This window comes from Nannospalax galili, unplaced genomic scaffold (assembly GCF_000622305.1).
Source record: "Nannospalax galili isolate Female #2095 unplaced genomic scaffold, S.galili_v1.0 scaffold293, whole genome shotgun sequence".
In the NCBI taxonomy this organism is placed as follows: Eukaryota; Metazoa; Chordata; class Mammalia; order Rodentia; family Spalacidae; genus Nannospalax; species Nannospalax galili.
In genome coordinates this window covers 9,900,946-9,920,947 of record NW_008337147.1, presented here as the reverse complement: position 1 = coordinate 9,920,947, position 20,002 = coordinate 9,900,946, and the positions used below count along the sequence as shown (strand labels likewise).

Here is a 20,002-nt window from a genome sequence, read left to right as displayed (position 1 = left end):
TATACACATATATATATGTTATTTACAGAAGTCAAGGATGATCTACCTGCAACCTAATATACATCTTAGATTCTATGGAAAAGACTGTCCTGGGATGTTTAATCGATGTTTCACAGTAATTTCTCATGAGGTAAATAAACTTCTCAAAGTCAAAACTATTTAAGCCTCCCTATGTTCATATACTTGCTGTACAAGATTTATTTCAATTGCTATTTGTACCTTTAGAACACTGGGCCAAATAAGGCACCTCAAAGCCCAAGTAGCTTAATATAATAGTAATTGTAGTAGTACTGGCTTTAACAATAATAATAAATAATAATAATAAGAAAAACAAGGAGGAGGAGCAGGAGGAGCAGGAGGAAGAGGAGGAGAGGAGGAGGGGGGGGACTTGTTTACCTAAATGTAGGTACTAAACAAGCATTTGAGAAGATATATCTGTGGACTAGATTAGAGCCTCTAGGAAAATACTTTAATGAGCTTTAAAATCATTTCCATGTTGGAATAAAGAAGAGTAAGATACATAAAGTAGAAAGAGCTTACTATTTTTTTTAGATCTTACTATTTTTAATCTCTGAATTGATGAACTTATATAGCTAAAATTAATCCATATAAGGAGAAAATCCACATTTCAGTAAAATCACCATCTTATTTAATTGCAATTTTGTTTTAAAATATTCCTGTTTTCCCAGGTTAGATGGCTCAGCGAGTGAAAGTGCTTGTTGCTAAGCCTGATGACCTTAGTTCAGTCCCTATAAGTTGTCTTCTGCCCTCCACACATGCACCTGACTACACGCTTCCCCTACCCCATACACACAAAATGATAAATAAATGAAATAAAGGCCCTAATATTTGTAGAACTGCTGTTGAGTTTTAAAATTGTTTATAGTGGTTCACTGCTAACCCCTTATTGAATATTTAAATGTCTATATAGGTATTCATTCGACATCCCAAGTTTAACCATGATTGTGTATCTCTTACATGTGTGTAAATTGTCTCTGACTACTCAAAATAGTCCTATTTGGGATATATCTAGAATGAAGTTTTCACATGCCTTTCTAATAACTTAAACATGTTCCACTATGGTTTAAATAAATATTGTTTGCTTCTAATCAGACTCAAAAATGAACTATGAAATGTAAAGTCACAAATCAAGTACACTCCCTTTGCTACAGCCATTATTTTTAAAGATTTAATTACTCTTCAGAGAGTGCCCATACATAATTTGATTGGATATATCCAGGAGTGTCACATTTAAATAATAAATGTTTAGGGCATAAACACAGTATTTTCATAAGCTCATTTGGCACAGGCTTCACGCAACTTATGGTTTTGCCACTACCTTTACAGCATTTAGGTAATTCTAATTATACAAAAATGAATATGTAAAATGATGAAAACATTTCCACAGAATAAAGAACAAAAGTTCAACAGATATTTCCTTTTCCTGTTAGTTTACTTTTGAATTGCATTATTCCTTCAAGGCAAGGACATTATGTACAACCTATCCCTTTATAAAATAAATGTTAGGATATAAAGGTAGTATGCAAAAATTGTTTAATGCTTATGAATATTAAATATTTTGAGAATTATGTTAAAATTTCACTATTGTAATTGTTTGCTTTTTTTCCCCTTGAACTAGGTTCTCTTGAGTCAGTTAAAACCTGTGTGTCTGGATGGGCAAATTAAAAATGTTCACCTTTAAAATTATAGAGCCTTTGGAATAATCACTTGAAAAGGCTCAAATAACAAATAGGAAAATTCAAAAGAGCCTGATTTTTAGAAGGAAGAAATGCTAACAACAAAATGTATGAGAAGTTGAGAAAAACATGCATTGAAGGGAACAGTTAGAACTGGAGGAGAAAGAAGGGTGGAGATGATCAACATACCATGTACATATGTCTGAAATTTTCAGTGAATAAATAAAAACATAATTTAAAAAGTAGAGTATAAAGAATAAAAATCATTCATGATTGAGTAGACTAAGTTTAATGGAGCTGAAAATGAAGATTTTTTCTCTGTCTTTGTTTCTCTGTCTCCCTCTCTCTCTCTCTCTCTCTAACTCACTCATTCTCCTCTCTTTTCTTTGGTTTCTCCAATGCTGTAGATGAACTTAGCACTTTTGAATCTAGTGTCTTATCCATGCTAGCAAAGCACTCTACCACTGTACCACATCCCCAGTGAAAAATTGAGTTTCCAGGGAAGAAAAAACAAAAAAACAAAAAAACACAGTTTTATAAAACATGGGCAATGAATGAATGAATAATTAGTGCATAAGTAAATAAATTTAACCTGAGAACAATCACTTCCCTTGTTCAAGATCTCCAAGAGTTACAGACACTACTGAAGTGGGAACCATTCTCATGGTTTTTTTCTTTTGTGAACGAAGAAATAAAGGATCAACTGGCCAAAATATTAGCAAGTAACATTCCTCAACTACTTGCTAGTGACAGAGCCTTTTTGCTAAATAGAGCAAGTAAGCACAAGCTGAGACTTGAGGACAAACTCAGTAAAGTTTTGAACATCGAGTGAATGTTCCAGTAACTTGCTATGTAAATTTGTGAGAAGATAAATGATACTAAATAAATCAAGAATTTTAAAGCTATTAAAACCGTCATATTTGTTTAATTTGTTATCTGAAAACTTATTTATATTATTACTTACTAGTGGTACAGATTTTTATTTATTTATTTTTTCTATACCCACTTCCCAGATAGCACCCTCCCATATCTTCCCTCCCCTCACTACAGCCCTTATACTCTGATATCCCTGCTACTGTCTGCTGTGTTGTCCGTACTCCAGCCATTCCCCACTACTTGCCCTTCAGGAGAATCTAGTCAGCCTATCTAGAGGTCTTTGTTTTAGGAGGGTCAGCTGTTCCTCATCTAGCAGTAATCAGTTGTCTATATTCCTTTGGATAAGATTGGGGTCTGCTGTTCATTTTCCCAGTTCTATGCGGGGTTACTCTCTGGGAATCCCTTCGGCCACCCCGGCCAACATCTCAAAAGAAGGTATCGCCTGTCTGGCATTGTTGCTTGTTATGTAGCCTTTAGCTATACATATGGTCTCTCATGAAATTATATTGGCCCTTTAATCTTTGGTTATACTTTCCTTTTGTGTGTTTAAGGCCATACAGTTGGACCAGATAAACCAATTTATTTTCACTCTTAAGGTCGTTTGAGGATCTATTCCTCAGGAGTCTCATGGGGTTGGGAGGAGACCCTGGCTCCTTTCTTTTACCAGTTCTGCCTATATGAAGATAAGTCAAAGGTCCTGCTTGACCATGGCTGGCTTCGCTTGGAAACATGGAGGAAATGATATTTTTTTAAAAATCACATACATTTTGTGCTTATGCTTATAATTAATAAGAGCAGCATCATTTCTTCATTGTTTTCAAATTCCACAGAGGTTTTTGCTTGTGTCTGTTTCCTGTGTTCTGCAGGGTGAATTCTTAAATCACCTTAAATCACCCTGTTACTGAAACTTTCACAGCAGCTCTAAGTGTTTCAGAACTGGCATTGAAAAAAGTTGAGAGTAGACGTTGACATCATAAGTCATCATTAAAGCAAACAATTTTGAGCAGTCTTCAAAAAGCTTAGTTGTCTTGGTTCATTAGGTATATTATATCAAACACACTTTTCTATTAAGCAGCTAATGTAAAAAAAACAAGGGATAAAGTTAACATTTCACAATGAACATGTAGATAAAGCACAGAGCAACAGATTCTTCAGTGACATTAATAAGGTATTTGGTACACTAAGCTAAACAAATTTCCTTTGAGCAGGAATATTTATAGTAACCTCCTGCTATCTGCCTCAAATGCAATTAATTGACTATATAAAAATCCATTAGCGTTTTCATTTCTTCTTTCCAAACAAAGCTGAAGTAGATAATGCAATTCATTAGAAAGGATTAAAAAGGAAAAAAAAATGAAAGACCATGTTATTCTCTTGGATCTGATGCAAAATTAATCCACATTTCTAAGTCTAAAAAGAAAAATTAATGAAGATTTGAGCTGATATGTAAGAGATGTTAATGATATGGCAAAGTGCAACTTTGATTATCTGAAAGCAAATTGACAATTTAGGTTTATAAAATTACTTCATAATTTTGATTATTTTTGGTGCCGGGGTTTGAACCCCGGGCCTTCTGCACTGGAGGCGAATACTGCAAAACTGAGGCAGCAATTTATCCCAGATCCTAGAATGGAGCCCAGACAAGTTTAAACCGCATGCGTAGCAACTGAAAAGAGATAGAGCATTTTCTTCTTGTTAAATCTGAGATATAACTGACTTAAAACTGAAGTGATTGATGCACTGGAGAATTTCTAACAAACAAATTGAAACATAACATCTTACCTTCTTTACCTATTCTGGCCTTGTTCATATCTGTTTATGCCCATGATGGCGCTTGTGGGCATTTCTGTTCACCCCATTTGCTGCAGTGAGTACTCTTTATCCTCTAGGGTAGACACTTTCTGCCTTTCCAGTTTGCCTGGCATGCAATTATGGAATTCTTCTTTGCCTGCACTGTTTCTTTCCTGCCTATCTTACTTTCTGCATCTAGTCATTGAAGTATAAAAACACATATTTCCTTGGAATCATATTTTGTACCCAAACAAATACACAAAAGAGCAAAACACTGTAACTTTTTGTAGAAAATCTTCATTTCCTATAACTAATTTATCTCCTGTAACAATATATTTTCTTCTGAGAAAACACTAGTAGCTCACTTTCCATGGTCTACTTTTTCTTTCTTTCTTTTTTCTTTTTCTGAGATAGAGTCTTCCTGTAGCCCCACCTGGCCTGGAACTCACTATGTGGCCCAGGCCAGCCCCATATTCATAACAGGGAGCCTCCTGAGTACCCATATTACAGGCCTGAGCATCACACTAAATTATTTTTAATTTAGCTCTGTTTAATAAATCTGTTAAAAATCTATGTTCTGTCACAGGAAGTGTTCAAAAGTATTTAAAATACAAACCCACACTTTTTAAAAAATCATGTATTTTTAGATTTATTTTTATTTAGTTATTTGAGTGTGTACATGTTTGTGAGTATATATGCGGCATGCATGGAGGCCTGTGGAGGCCCAAAGAAGCCATTGGATTTCTTAGAGTTAAAAGCTGTAATGAGTCACCCAATGTGGGTGCTGGGAACTGAACTTCTCTGTCTTTTATAAGATTAGTGAGCACTCTTAACCACTGAGTCATTTCTGTGACCCACATATTTACATTTTTGAAGTACAGACCAAAATAATGTAGTAATGACAATGTCATTTTCTTTTTAATGTTCAACATTGAACTTAGCACATCTTATGGGTTCATATGTGGTGAATTAAATTCACAAAGAATAATTTCTAATATTTTTTATGCTGCAGAAAAACTAGATCATTGTGGAAGTAAAAATTATGTACATTTAAATATTCAATTTGATATTTTCTTTGGTTCTCTGTTTTTTTCTGTTGTTGGTGGTGGTTGTTTTCTGAGACAGGGTCTCTCTGTAGTCCCAGCTGGCCTAGAATTCGCTATTTAGACCAGGCTGGCCTTAATCTTGCAGAGATAAACCTGTCTCTGGCCCCTAAATTCTTGGATTAAAGGTATGTGCCACCATGCCCAGCTATAATTCCATGTTTTGAATTCTGGCTCTGTAGGAAGTTATTTTGTTTGCATTCATTGCTGTAAAATTGGTGGATGTATTTATTGAACACAAAACATTTTTAACAACATAATTTCCCTATTAAATACAAGCTGTCACATTTTTATCATTCATATCACTGAATTTAAGTGTCTCAATTATCTATTTAGATTGGGAAAATAATTAGGATATTAGATTAGTAAAGGCAACAAATGACCTAGAAATAAAATTCTGATTCTTTTGAAGTTTTCACTGTGACACAGACTTGGAAAACAACATTCTCCTGCAACTACTGTGTTTTAAGGTTTTAATATCCTGATCTGATAACAAATATTCACCCCCACCTTTGTAATGTGCAAGATGGATCAGGCACAACTATTTCTTCTCTCTCCAAAAGGTTCTAAATTAACACGATGCTTTCCCATAATTAATAAAAAATTCCCATGATTAATTTTGAAATCCTTGAATTAATCTCTTTTTCTACTGTACTGGCAAGGCACACTGTACCCATGATAGAAGATTTATTGGTCTGGCTTCGGTTAAAATTATTCGTTCATATATCTGTCTTTCTTAGTAGATTGTGCACTGCTGGAAGGTAGATACAATGACTTATTCATCTACATTCTTCCCATGTCTGGCACATTATTATTCTGTACTAATGGGTGTTTAAAAACATTAAGAACACTCATTGAATTGCGTCTCATAGTCTATTTTGCACATATAAGAGGCTTGTCAACCTAAAAATCCAGATTTTTATTACTTGTCACCAAACTTAGCTCTTCTTAAATGATTTGCTAACTACTCTTTAAAATAATTTTATTAAAAAGGTGGAAAATAAACTGACACAGATCAAGCTTAAAATAGATAGTTGGTTACTTTGTGCAAAATCTTTGTGGGTTTATATCTTTCAAACTACTGTCCTCTAACTCCCATACAATAAATGTGCTGTTTATTTATTCTTCTTTATCATAATTAAACAAAATGGCAAGAATTCAGTGTGGGGTGACAGTAAGACCATAACCTTTGGGATGAGCTTACCTGGGTACAATCTCAATATACTCCTGTAAATAGATTAGAAATGAATTCAATGTTTGTGAACTGGAAAGGTTTTCAATTCTTTTTAAGATAGGTTTTCATGGATTTATTTGAAGTAAGTCTAATATCATATGTGAAAATAAATACTTTATTGATAAAACAGAACTCAAACTGGAATATAAATATTTTCTTCAATAATTAATATAATAGTAATTGGTACATCTTTTCAATTTTAGAACTTTCAAACTGATGATGATTTCCAAGGTTCTAAGTAACATTGGGAGCTATAAAGCTAGAGCTAAAATTTTGATTTTATTTAATATGTTTGAGTTTATGTGAACATGTGTGTGCTTCAGTGTGCACTTAGGTTTGTGGATGTGCTTGTGCATGAGTGAGAATTTGGAAACCAGAGGTCAATATTTGATGTCATTTGTGGGCACGCGGGGATCTTGGAGCGCCAGCTGCTGGCGTGTCGCGGGTCTCTCGTGAGCCACTGGGGCGGGTCCCTGCTGTGCAGGTCCCTGGCTCTCCATGGCTACCAGATGCTGGCGGCTCTGCCGGCCCCTGTCAGCTGCCAGGGCAGGTTCCGTTCCAAGCTGCCGGCACTCCCTCTATGGACGGGATCCGTCGGCCACCGGATCACGAGGGGAGGTGCAAGAACGGCAAAAGCAAGATCTTCTCCAGTGGTTATTTACAAAGGGACAGCCCCCTCCGGGGAGACTGAATCGTAGGCAGTAAGACACAGGATACAGCTCAGTCAGACTCAGTGGTACAGCTCCTTTATTCAGTGATTCAGCTCAGCTCCAGATCTTAGTGATTCAGCTCTGATTTATTAGGGGGAACCAGGATATTTATAGTGTGGAGGCGGTAGCAAAAGCCTTAGTTGATAGGTGCTTTGTAGGATGCCCCATTTACATGTGGTGGTGGGCTTCCAACAGGCTGCCAGACATTGCCTGAAAAACCTGGCAGTTTCATGCCAGAGGACATGTATCTGTGACGGGTACTTCAAAGGTGAGTCAGGAAGAGAGTAGGAAGGCGCCCCACTGAGAAAGGGAGTCTCTGCATAAGAACGCCGAGGCGGCTTGCGGCTATCCAGACTTGGAGAGACTACGACCTAGAACGGCAGGGGTCCCCAACAGTCATTCTCTGTCACTGTGAACCTAACATTTTGAGATAGAGACTTTTGTTAAGGTGATGCTTGTTGATTTGGCTAGACTGACTGAAGAACCAGGTCCAGGATCTGCTGACTTCTCCTTCTCCCCTCCCCAGCACTGGAGTTACATATGTACGCCACCACATCTGGCTTTTGTGTGAATGTTAGAGAGCTAGATTAGGTCCTCCTGTGTAAACAACCAAAACTTGGCTCACTATGCCATCTCACCAGCATTTATTTAATGCTTTTATAAATCATACGTATTATCAAAAGAAAATGCTGTGATCTAGTCAGAATTTTTTAAAATTATTTATTTCATAACAAAATGATTAGAAGAGGCAATTCATTACAACAGCATTGACATATTCAATAACAATTTCCAGAGCTAAGATGCTTCTCTTTTAAAATTGGATGTAAATTATTAGGTTTAGAGTTAAATTAATACAGTTATACAACATTGTACTCCGTATAAACCCTATAAGACATAAAATTAAATGAAGTTTTAAACTTTGAAAAAGATCTCCATTTCATTGTTAAAACACAGTTTCATACAGAAAAATTCATTTTTAATACAGCTGACACTAATATGCATATGTGTTTCTTATCTCTATAGAACTGATTTTTACTAGTAACAGTTGGTTACTTTCTGAGCTCCTTAGCATCTAAGCATGGATATAAAGTCATCAGGTAGATTTCAATGGTAATGTTTTTCACATCTACTAATTATTAAGGAGCAAATATTTATGCTTTGAAGAATGTTTTTTATACACCCACTTCCCAGGTAGCACCCTCCCATAGCCTCCCTCCCCCCACTAGAGCCCTTATACTCAGATATCCCTGTTACTGTCTGATGTGTTGTTGGCACTCCCAGCCATTCCCCACTACTTGTCCTTCTGGTGAATCTAGTCAGCCTATCTAGAGGTCTTTGTTTTAGGAGGGTCAGCTGTTCCTCATCTAGCAGTAATCAGTTGTCTATATTCCTTTGGATAAGACTTGGGTCTGCTGTTCAATTTCCCAGTTCTCTGCTGGGTTACTATCTGGGAATCCCTTTGGCCACCCTGGCCAACAACTCAGAAGGAGGTATCGCTTGTCTGGCATTGTTGCTTGCTATGTAGCCTTTAGGTATACATATGGCCTCTTATGAAATGATATTGGCCCCTTTGATCTTTGGTTATACTTTCCTTTTGGGTGTTTAAGTCCACACAGTTGTTCCAGATAAACCAATTTATTTTTACTCTTAAAGCCGTTTAAGGATCTGTTCCTCAGGGGTCATGTGGGCTTGGGAGGAGACCCTGGCTCCTTTCTTTTACCAGTTCCATCTATGTGAAGACAAGTCAAAGGTCCTGCTCAACCATGGTTGGCTTTGCTTGGAAGCATGGAGGAACTGATTCCTCTGTGTTGACCCTCCTCTTTGTAGACTGGACACTAGTTCAAGTCCATCTGGTGGAGTCTCCTCCTTGATCAAGAGGACAGGTGACCCACCACCATTACAAGACATTTTGAGAGCTGCTCATAGTCCCTTGGAACTAGTTGACCTAGGAGGGCAAGGAGCAAAAAGTGTCCTTTATGTCCCTCTGACCAAATTATTGTAGACCTTAAAGTATGTCTGTTAAATACCCAATAAGGTTAGTTCCACCACTCTGGTATTTTTAATTATTGTGTGTCATGAAGATAAATCTTAGGCAAAGATCAGTTGTTCTCAGATAGACATTACCTAGACATATATTTCTTGATCTGCTCTGTATAATTTGTCAGTAGGCTGTAGGAGTAATATGGTTCTCACTGGTTTTCAAAGCTAGCTAGGCATTGTTTATCTCTGACATTGTCTCACCCCTCCATCATGGTTTTCCCTCTTAAGGTGCCCCCATTTTCCCCCTTTCTCTGGTAATAATACCCTTCTCCTGTGGTCCTACCTCTCTTGAGCACCTTCTTTCCCTTTATCCCCTAGGTTCCTTGTATAACCTTCCCTCCCCCTCCCTTAAACCAACCCAATATTTATCCATATCTCCCTTATTAAGGCCTGTTTCCTATTGTTCTTCTCTTTCAAGTTATTTCTTTTCCTTTACCTCCCTGCTTCCTTTCCATTATCCTGGTTTCTGTAGTTATGTTTGTCCGGTTGCACACTTATTTATCAGAGTCTGGTTCTAGGATCCACATATGAGGGAGAACATATACTGATTTTTTTTTTCGGAGTCTTCACTTAGTATAAAAATTTCTAGTTCCATCCATTTACCTGCAAATTTCTTGATTTTATCTTTCTTTACTGCTGAATAAAACTCCATCATATAAATGAACCACATTTTCATTATCCACTCATCAATTGAGGGACACTTAGGTCACTTCCATCTCTTAGCTATTGTGAAAAGAGCAGCAACAAACATGGTTTGTGTTCTGCGATAGGACGAGTTCTTTGGGTATATGCCAAGGAGTAGTATAACTGGGTCAAATGGTAGGTTCATTTGTAGTTTTTTAAGAGTTCCCCACACTGTTTTCCATAGGGGTTGAAACAGTTTGCAGCCCCACCAGCAGTGGATGAGTGTTCCCCTTTCCCCACATCCTCTCCAAGATTTGGTATCATCTGTTTTCTTGATCTTAGTCAGTCTGACTGGGGTAAGGTGGAATTTCCTTACCCTAGTCAGAATTTTTTAAAGAACAAGTTATACAGAGGCAGCTGGACATAGTGTTGCACACCACTCATGAGACAGAGGCAGGTATGGTCTAATAACAAATTCAAGAGCAGCTGGTTATGCAGAAAGGCCCTGTCTCTAGAAACCAAAGGGAAAATCATACAAGATATAAAGAGAGTAAGTATATTATTCTTCTACATGGATTTATTGAATGGTCACTCAATGTCTTCACAAAGTCTAACAGAAAATAAAAGTCTGACAATGGACAAGAGCCACAGGACTTCACCCTGGCATTCTCCTCTATGTTTAGACCCTTAAATAAAGACCAAAATTTTCAGTACATTCATGCATAAAATTTCACCTAATTGTAAATAGCAAATTTTGGACTTAAGTAGGGTTATGATCTGATATGCTGGATACATATAATTTATATGAAAAAAATCTTTTAAGTGATTTTACCAGGAGATTTTATAAAACAAAATTCAAACTGATGACAAAATTCAGATTCTTTAATATCATATGAAGCATAAAATGCACATTAAATATAACTCAAGGAAGAAGCAGACAATCTTTAGGGTAATTAAAAAGCGAAATAATCTTAAAAATTACACCAACATAAGTAAATATGCTCACATCAGGCTTGTATTAAAAATAAAATAACTTTCCTTAAAGCACTAATCTTTTTGTAACCATCTGTTTAATAGTCAAACATCACTGAAGAACAGATCATACCAAATATAAATTAAATAAATATTGTTATGAAGTATATGAACCCAAATATAGTCACTGTAATATCTAATTTTGTTAAAATTAAATTAGCTGAGTGCCAAAGTTATTTCCACCCTGAATATAAAAATGCAGATATATTCCACTTCATTTTCTATAGCTAGACCACCATAACTCATTAACTGGCAAGTAAAATTGAAAAGTCACACATACGGGCCAGCAGGATGGCTCAGCAGGTAAAGATGCCCACCATCAAGCATGAAAACCTGAGTTTAATCCCCACCCCGGAATGATGAAAGGAGAAATAAATCCTGCAAGCTGTCTTCTGACCTTCACACATGCACCGCTGCACGTTTATGTGTTTCCAAACCAATAATTAAAAAATATAGTGAATTTTTAAAAATAGCACATATGACACCTCTATGAGGTGCAGGCAAGCACACCCAAATTACACCCATAACAATTCTACAACAAACAATGCATCAACAGGTCAAATGGGACAAATTTAGCTTGTAAATTGGCAAGCAAATTTGAGACATATTTTGCTGTCAAGTGAGTTCAGATGAGGTTCATTTCTTTCCACGGCTTTCTAGTAAACTCACAGGGGAGAAATTCAGCTGAAGGAAAAGAGTAATATCTTACCTTGGCACGTGAAACCTCGTTCTTCATATCCAGCGTTGCACGAGCACTTGCCAATGGGAACCAGCCATTCTCCTTCCGTACTGCAGTACATCCTTGGAGGATCCTCCTCCTTGGAGTTATTGACACATGAGCCCCTAACCTCCACCAGGGACTGGGAGTCCATGGGCACTGTGTCTGGAAACATAGCCAGATTCTTCACTGTAAATGGGCACTTCTTGAAATACACCCTCACAGATACCAAGGCAACACAAGCACCAACATCTTGAAAAGCCAAATAAAATCCCTTTTTGTTGACGGGACCTACTTCTCTAATCTCAGTGTTGAGTTTTAGAATGCGGTCCCCGAGATCCATCTGAGTGAAACTTTCATCAGCCGCAATAGTGTCAATCTTTGTAAACTGATGCTCTCGGAATTTCACGCCGTGATCATCATCAGACTCCATGTAGTACAGGTTGAAAGTTTCTTTGCAAGTTCCCAGCACCAATGGAATGCTGTTGCAGTCTCGAAGTGTGAATTTGAGCTCTACATAGATCTTCTGAGCTGAGTTCCTGGGGACCCAGTTTGTCCTCAGCCAATTATTTTGGCTGTGGTCCATGACATTGCACACCTGGTAAGTCCTGATGGGTGTGTAATGTTCGTCAACACCACTGATCTCTTCCCACTGAAGAATCGAGAGAGAGAGAGAGAGAGAGAGAGAGAGAGAGAGAGAGAGAGAATTAGTAAGGTAAACACAATGATGAGCACACAGAAGCCAAATTGTCAAGGCATCACTAAAACTGCAGAATAAAGAAGCCTAAGCCTCAGTGTTACTCACTGTAGCATATAGACCAGCTCCTCACTTTCTTGTATGTGTTCTTTATTATTTGTAGTTTCAGTGAATTCACCCGACACAAAGTAGTTCAGCATTTGAATGAGCACACTTGCCTTGAGCTTTTTTGATGCTTAGGAAAAGGTCGTTTAGCAATCCACTTTGCCTAGTCAAACATTACAGGACCCCAACCTCAAATGAATGACAAAGTTTTGCCACATTTTTAGTTTCTTTTGTCTATGTAAAAAGAAAATGAAAATTCACAACACCTGATATTCACCTATATTATTTTTCTCCCAACTTGAACCATGTTGTGGTAAATTTGATACATGATAAATTTGAGTGATTCTAAATAATGACATTATCTATATGCAAGACATTTTTAAAGGCACTCTGTCATGTCAGTGGATCTATGTTGGGGAAGTATGGGAGGAAACTGAGTAGTAAAAGCAGAAACATGTCTCACTCCTTTCCTAAGGTAAATACTTCAGGGTTACATATGAAAAGCCACAGGAAATATAGGGAGCCTTTCAGTTTAGTGCCTTTGTAGTCATGTTGGACTTGTAAAGAAGATATAATTATCTATGTTGTTACTATTACTACATTAGTTATGTGTCTACGAATAGAACTTTTCTCACCGCAAAAAAACCTTTTATGTTAAGAATGTAAAACAGCAAATTTTGTAATCCTTAGCACAAATCCTGAGAAATTTTGAATAGTATATTATTTATGCTACTTATGATCATAAAAGGATTATGGCAGCTGTTTCCAACTGTTATCTCTATATTTTATATTTTCATGTACAATTTTGTCCACTATTTCTTGTAATATGCCCTTTACTGCTCTGTTTTTTGATTCAAAGTCTTCTATGGCCCCCCAGTACCTATGCAAAAATTTTCAATCTCTATTGTTTTGAATTTGTGTTTCTTCATAAGCTGATCCCACGTACATGTTGATTTTTGTAAAAGTTCAAATATAGAGATCATTTGCCAATGGGAACTATTTTCCTGTTTCCAAGAGCCACATGAACTCTTCTGTAATTTATTCTCTTGCTTACAGTTTACCCACTATAGACTATGTTTTTCCTCTTCTATGACTTACATAATCCTATTGCTCTTAGAAATTTTGTTTATGATATCACCCTTTAAATGCCATATTTATTAGTAAGTTCACCTTGTTATATGTATTAAGATAAATTTAGTTTTGTTGCACAATAAATTTACTAGTTTTTAAGGTATTCCTATTTATAATAGTCGGTAACACAAAACTGTTGGGAATTGAATTAAACATGATCTTTTCATGTAATATATGCAGGAATAATTCATGAGTGTGAAAGAAGAAGAACTTATCTAGGCTATGGGCTATTGACAGAGTCAATAGTTCAGTGACAGAGTCTTGCCTAGCCTGTGCAAAATCCTGTGCTTGATTTGCAACTTGGAAGATAGCATTATTAGAGAATTTTTAAATGCTGTAGATTAATCCCTGCAAAGCCCATCATGATTGTGTACTTAAATTTCTTCCCACTGTTTTTCAACAAAAGAATGCTTTAAGTCTTTGTTAACTAAATCAATAATATTTGATTGACATTATTTCCATTTAGTTTATCAAAGACGTGTATCAAAGATGTGTAAGAATTCTAACTTATAACCTCTACAAAATGAGATAAAATATTAATGATGGTGGTAATCACACAAGAAAGAAATGTGGCATTTATTTCACTTTTAAGCTTTGTTATAGAAACATAAACCATTTGCCTTAGGGTATTTAAATTATCAAAAACAATTTGTGGACTTCACCAATGTAAAAAGCAAAGTTTGGAAATGTATTTCCCCTTTCCCATCTACCATATTACAAGACAATATGAATAAAAAGCACTAGTTATTTTAATGATCTTCATCCAGCATGAAGAATGAAACATGAATACTTGAATGAAACATGGATACCTATTTTCTTGTAAGAAAATTGGCTTAACTTCATTCTATGCCCCAGATAAGCCCAATGAAGAAACAAATTGGGAACATTTTAGACAGCCCTAGGAACAGTATACATGATGTATTTGAATATTAATTTAATAAAGAAAATACTCAAACTGTATTTTTAATAATTATCAATAGGGACCAGAGAGATGGCTCAGTACATAAATGTGCCTGCCATAAAGTCTGATGGCATGAGTTCAATATTCAAGAGCCATATGGCAAAAAGAGAGAACAAACTCCCCAAAGCTTTCTTCTCATCTTCAATCCCCTGAAAAGAAATAAATAGATAAATAAATGCAATTTAAAACAATAATCACCAATATCATTTTCAGATATTCATTATATTATTAAAGGTATATAAGAAAAGCATGAAGAAGCTTCTCAGTTCTAAGGATTTTACATCAAGATATAATAATAAATTCACAGTCAAAGCAAAATTAAAATATAGGTTTAATATAACGGGTAAAGAATTGTACTTGATGTTCTGACACTTTCTGGTGCTAAATATCTTTTTTTTTCTTTTTTTGAGACAGGGTCTCCCTGTAGCCCCAGCTGGCCTGGATTCGCTATGGCGACCAGGCTGGTCTCGAACTCACAGCGATCCCCCTGCCTCTGCCTCCTGAGTGCTGGGATTAAAGGCATGTGCCACCACTCCCGGCCAAATATCAATGTTTTGTGCTATTACTACATTGTCTCTACACTGTATTGTGCAGTAGAGAGAGAGAGCAAGTGTGAATTTATTCAGTGTCCATCTTACAGAAAGTTAGATTGTGACTCCGTGATTTGAGAAAAACACCAACTGGTTTCACTTTTTTTTTTTGGTCTTTTTGAGACAGGGTCTCCCTGTAGCCCAGCTGTCCTGGAACTCACTATGTAGACCAGTCTGGTCTTGAACTCACATGGACCCGCCTGCCTCTGCCTCCCGAGTTCTGGGATTAAATGAGTGTGCCACCATGCCCGGCACTGGCTTCACATTTTTTAAATCAAAACTGATTCATAAGAATAGTTTTTACTTTGATCAGTGAATTTTCCTTTACAAATATTTTTTGCTATAAGCACAAATCAGCTAAACAACAGAACACATTCTACAGAGAGTTTCATAATTTTATGATGATTTTAATTATGGAATTCTCATTGTAGTTTAACTTTGGCAAGCTATCACAAGTCCTTGAACAAGTCCTTGCAAGAATACAATGCAAGCAACACCACTGTGCTTTTCACTGCAAAGGTTACAGGGAGCAATTATCACTTCATTAATTTGTAATGAAGACCAAATTGCCTGTAAGTGATGGTAGGCTGTCATCTCCAACCATTTCTAAACAAAGACAATCTGATTCTAGCATTTGATGGGGAATAGAGACGTAGCACCAAAATTATTTAACAAATCTGCTGTTGGAATGACATGCTTTATATAAATTTCAAGAACGCTCAGCTTTGCCGTATCTCCTTACTGTCAGAACTAATGTGCAATCCTCACATATTCTTTGTAATACTATACCTCTGTGATACATGTCCTAAGGCAGACACAGAAAATGAGAGCAGGTGATATGTACAATTGATAAATGGTACTTGGCAATATCAAGCATGTTTCTTTTCATTTCCTATTCTTAAAAAAATTTATCAAAAAGGGTTGAATCATCTTGCCTTCTGGGGTCGTGTTATTCCTTTCTCCACCCATGAGTCTAACTCATGTGGTTCTCCCCCTGTACAAGCCTGCATGCACTGCAAAACCTCACTGTTCATCCTAGATGTATGTGAGTGCTGACTGAAGCAGCATTTGAAACAGGAAGATGCATCATCTCTTACAGGAAGGAGGCTACTGCTAAGTTATAGGCACAGATATGTCCACATAAATAGTTTTATTAATTTTAGTCTCAAATGTATGTAGACATGTGTAAGAAAGTATATAGGCATATAATATTTATAATAGTCTAATGCAAATATTCAAGTAATATAAAGGATTTGAAACAAATATAATTATAAAATATAATTTTCTATTTTGTATGAGATAAAGTAACATTATGCTACAGCCAAAGGATCAGAGAAAAGATGGAAAGTCAGCACTGATGACAAGATGTGAACCAGAGTCAAAGGAGAAAACTGACAGAAAGAGACATGGCTGAGAAAGCAGAGCCAGGAATGTTAGTAACAACTGCTATGTATTTGTGCCCTCACACACCTTTAAACTCTAAGCATTAAAAAGAAATTTGATAATGATATTAAAACCACCTAACTAAATATTTAACTAAACCACCTAACAGGGAGGACAAAGGCCCTATTTAGGTAAAGCATGTTGAAAAGAGCTGAAGTCGGTAAAAAAGTGAAAGGACCAGAGACTCTCAGTGAGGAAATGCAACAAAAGGTTTTAGTGAGTACATAAGTCAGGAATGGAGTGATGTAATGTCCTTGTTCAGGGTTCTCAGGGTATTGTACAGGCATTGTAATTTTCTGCAATTGTAACAGGATGCTATTAAAGATACAGGACCTCCAGACATCTTGAGTGATGGGATCCTTGGGTCCCCTGTGACCACCTGTATTGGGTTCTGTCTCTATTTTATGTAACACATCTGAGCCAGACTCACAGATTTGTCCATTTTCCTTTCCAATTCTTTAGTTTCATGAAAACTCCAGATTCAAGTAAGAACTACAGAGGTTTTAGCTCCATAGTACTATGTCCTATAATCTAGTTCCTCTTCTCCAAGCTGGGACTAAGCAGAACTATGGTGGGACCTCACAGCTCTTGCGACCCTCTGTGTCTGTCTCTTCTCTACATGAATTCTGTAGGTTTTATTTTCAATCCTAGCTAAATGTTAGCCAGACAACTTTTAAAACATATACTTGATGGTCCCTCTCATTTGTTTTTGTGGTGTTTAATATCCAGTGACTTTCATAATTCTAACAAACTCATATGCTTCAGAACCAATGAATGTTGTCTGCCCTTGGCCTTCTGGATTTTTAACTTCTTTAAGTCTTTAACTTCTCTGACTTGAAAGGGTGCTACTCTACCACCTTCCATGACTTCCAGGTCCACAAAGTATCATTTTTAGCCCTCATCCTCTCTGGTTTCACACTCCACATTTGCAAAGTTCCAGGCAAGCCTTACATAGAAGCCTGCTCACAAAACCTGTTTGACCTTTCACAAGGAATTGAAAGGCATTATAACAACAAACCAAGTAAATCTAATCCTGGGGCTTCTACTTCTAACTAGAGCCAAATGTAAAACCTGCAACATCAAAACATGTAAACAACACACAGGATGACATTTGTCCTACTCTATTGTCTCCAGAATATTCTTTTGTGACAGGATCTGTCACTGAATCTGAAGCTAGGTTGTCAACACAGCGGTCCTCATGTCTCTGCCCTCCAAAGTGCTAGGATTATAGGTTCACATTGGGCCACATTCAACTTTCCCGTGAATGATGGGATTCGAAATCAGATCTTCATGCAGTGTACCATATCTTCAACCCTCTATGGATTTCGGTTTTTGTTATTTTCTCTTTTATATGGTTCCTGGTTTGGATCAGTTTCCCTTCCAAACACAGGTGCCTAAAACTAAGTTACTACTCCATACAGACTTAATAAAATTAAATGGCATATGATGTGTCAAATGTCAAACATATGTAATTAACAAAGCACAGAAATGTGCTTTTGGTTACAGAAGACATTGCATTAAAAACAGTCAATAGTTTTAGTTATATCTCAGAGAGTACCCTTACTTGAGTGAATATCAGGCCCACAACAAGTTTATTTTAAAGAGACAGAATGAGAAGGAGATGAGTTTCTAGAAATCACATGTCACTAAATTCAAGAATTTTTGGAGTTGATGTGAAGAATTACGTAAGATAAACAATGTAAACATGTAAGACCCAATATTATAGAAAAAGAGAGTACATTGTAAATGATGAAAAAATGCTTAAAGACATAAGGGAGCTCCTATCCAGTGGAATTGATATGCAAGAGATATGACACAATAAAGTATAAGGTTTACCTTCAGATACCGTGCCTAACAAACATGTTCAATTAAATCTGTTACTTGAATTTACATTTCCTATAAATGTCAATATGAAGGGAAGGATAAGCAAAGGTTCCTTTGCAGTATAGATGCATGGTATTGTAAGTAATATACTGTATCTAAGTTTGTTGTAAAGGATACTTTAATTTTAAACTCTAAACATGAAGTTTCCTGTTATCTGAAAATTACCTCAGCATTGAGAAGAAAAATATAGTTGGAAAGTCATAGAATGGTGAATACCTCTTCTATAAGAGCTGGGGAGAAAGAAAACACAGTGCGATGTTCATTAGGGATTGTTACATTCCACCTTTCTGTTCATATATTGCTAAATGGCTGTGCTTTATGTTTGAAAATATTTCTCTTAAATATTAGGGAGTGAGACAACAAGGCTATCATGTTTCCAGTTCTCAGAAAAAAATGTTCAAGGTGAAATTGTCCAATAAAAATGTAATTTTAGAATTCAGTATAACTGCTTGAAAATTATAGGAGAAAATTCCATGCACATGGGCTTACCTTGTCTAGACTGGAACTGCTAAGATGGACATTTACAGAATTATTACAAGTGGCCAACGACTTAGAAATTAATGCATTGCAGTGACAGCAGTACACTTCAGATCAGCTGTGAGATCCATGTAATTTCCTGCTCCGATAATAGGTCACAGCCACCACAATTCATAGCAATTTGCAATATACCTGTGCAGCACTCACAGAGACGGAAATGACATTAATTTGTGTCACCATGGATCCTGTGTTATGCTTTATAGACCTGATAGCAAGTTTACATTTTAACCGGATAAGTGAGACTCTTGAGAACATGTCTCTGAAGTCTAAGTTGTTTTACACCTTCTGAAAGTGCAGATGCTTCTGAGCCTGTCTTGCACAGCCATGCGGCATAGATACATTCTGTTTTCTGTCCTTGTACAGCCTGCTGATTCCAGACTGGGGTCTAAGCTATAAAAATAGACAGGTTCTGGGCTTGAAGCTGAGTTCTGCTTTTCAGTATTTAAGATAGCTAATAAGCAACAATTTAATTTATGTATCCATAAAATGGGAAAAATAATGATAATCTGTATTAGTGATTTGTAAATAATATTAACAGAAAGCACAGCAAAATGAGGGAAAGTTATGGGAGACAGAGGACAACTTCATTTAATATTGGTATAGTCTGATATGCCAGTATGAAACAGAAATGCTTTCAAATTTAGTATATCATCATGATGTCAAGAAACAAACTTAAGAGTAGAAATTCATGTTTACATAATTAAAACTTTTAGTAATACTTAAGGAAATTTTTAAACAAAAAATAGTGTAAGGGAAAGGAATTTCAGAAAGTGCATTTTGAAATGCTTTCATTGAGAGGGTAGAAAGAATGAGTACCTGGTAAAATAAA

General features: G+C 36.4%; 1 protein-coding gene across 2 annotated transcripts in view; it reads right to left on the bottom strand.

The window, feature by feature from the left end:
* The window catches only part of Epha3 (EPH receptor A3), a 362,443-nt gene that overhangs the window by 249,590 nt on the left and 92,851 nt on the right, over positions 1-20,002 (bottom strand). For both annotated transcript variants that reach the window (XM_008832240.3, XM_008832239.3), the window contains exon 3: positions 11,817-12,477. In XM_008832240.3, coding sequence (XP_008830462.1) covers positions 11,817-12,477 — 661 coding nt within the window. The remainder of the gene's footprint in view (positions 1-11,816; positions 12,478-20,002) is intronic.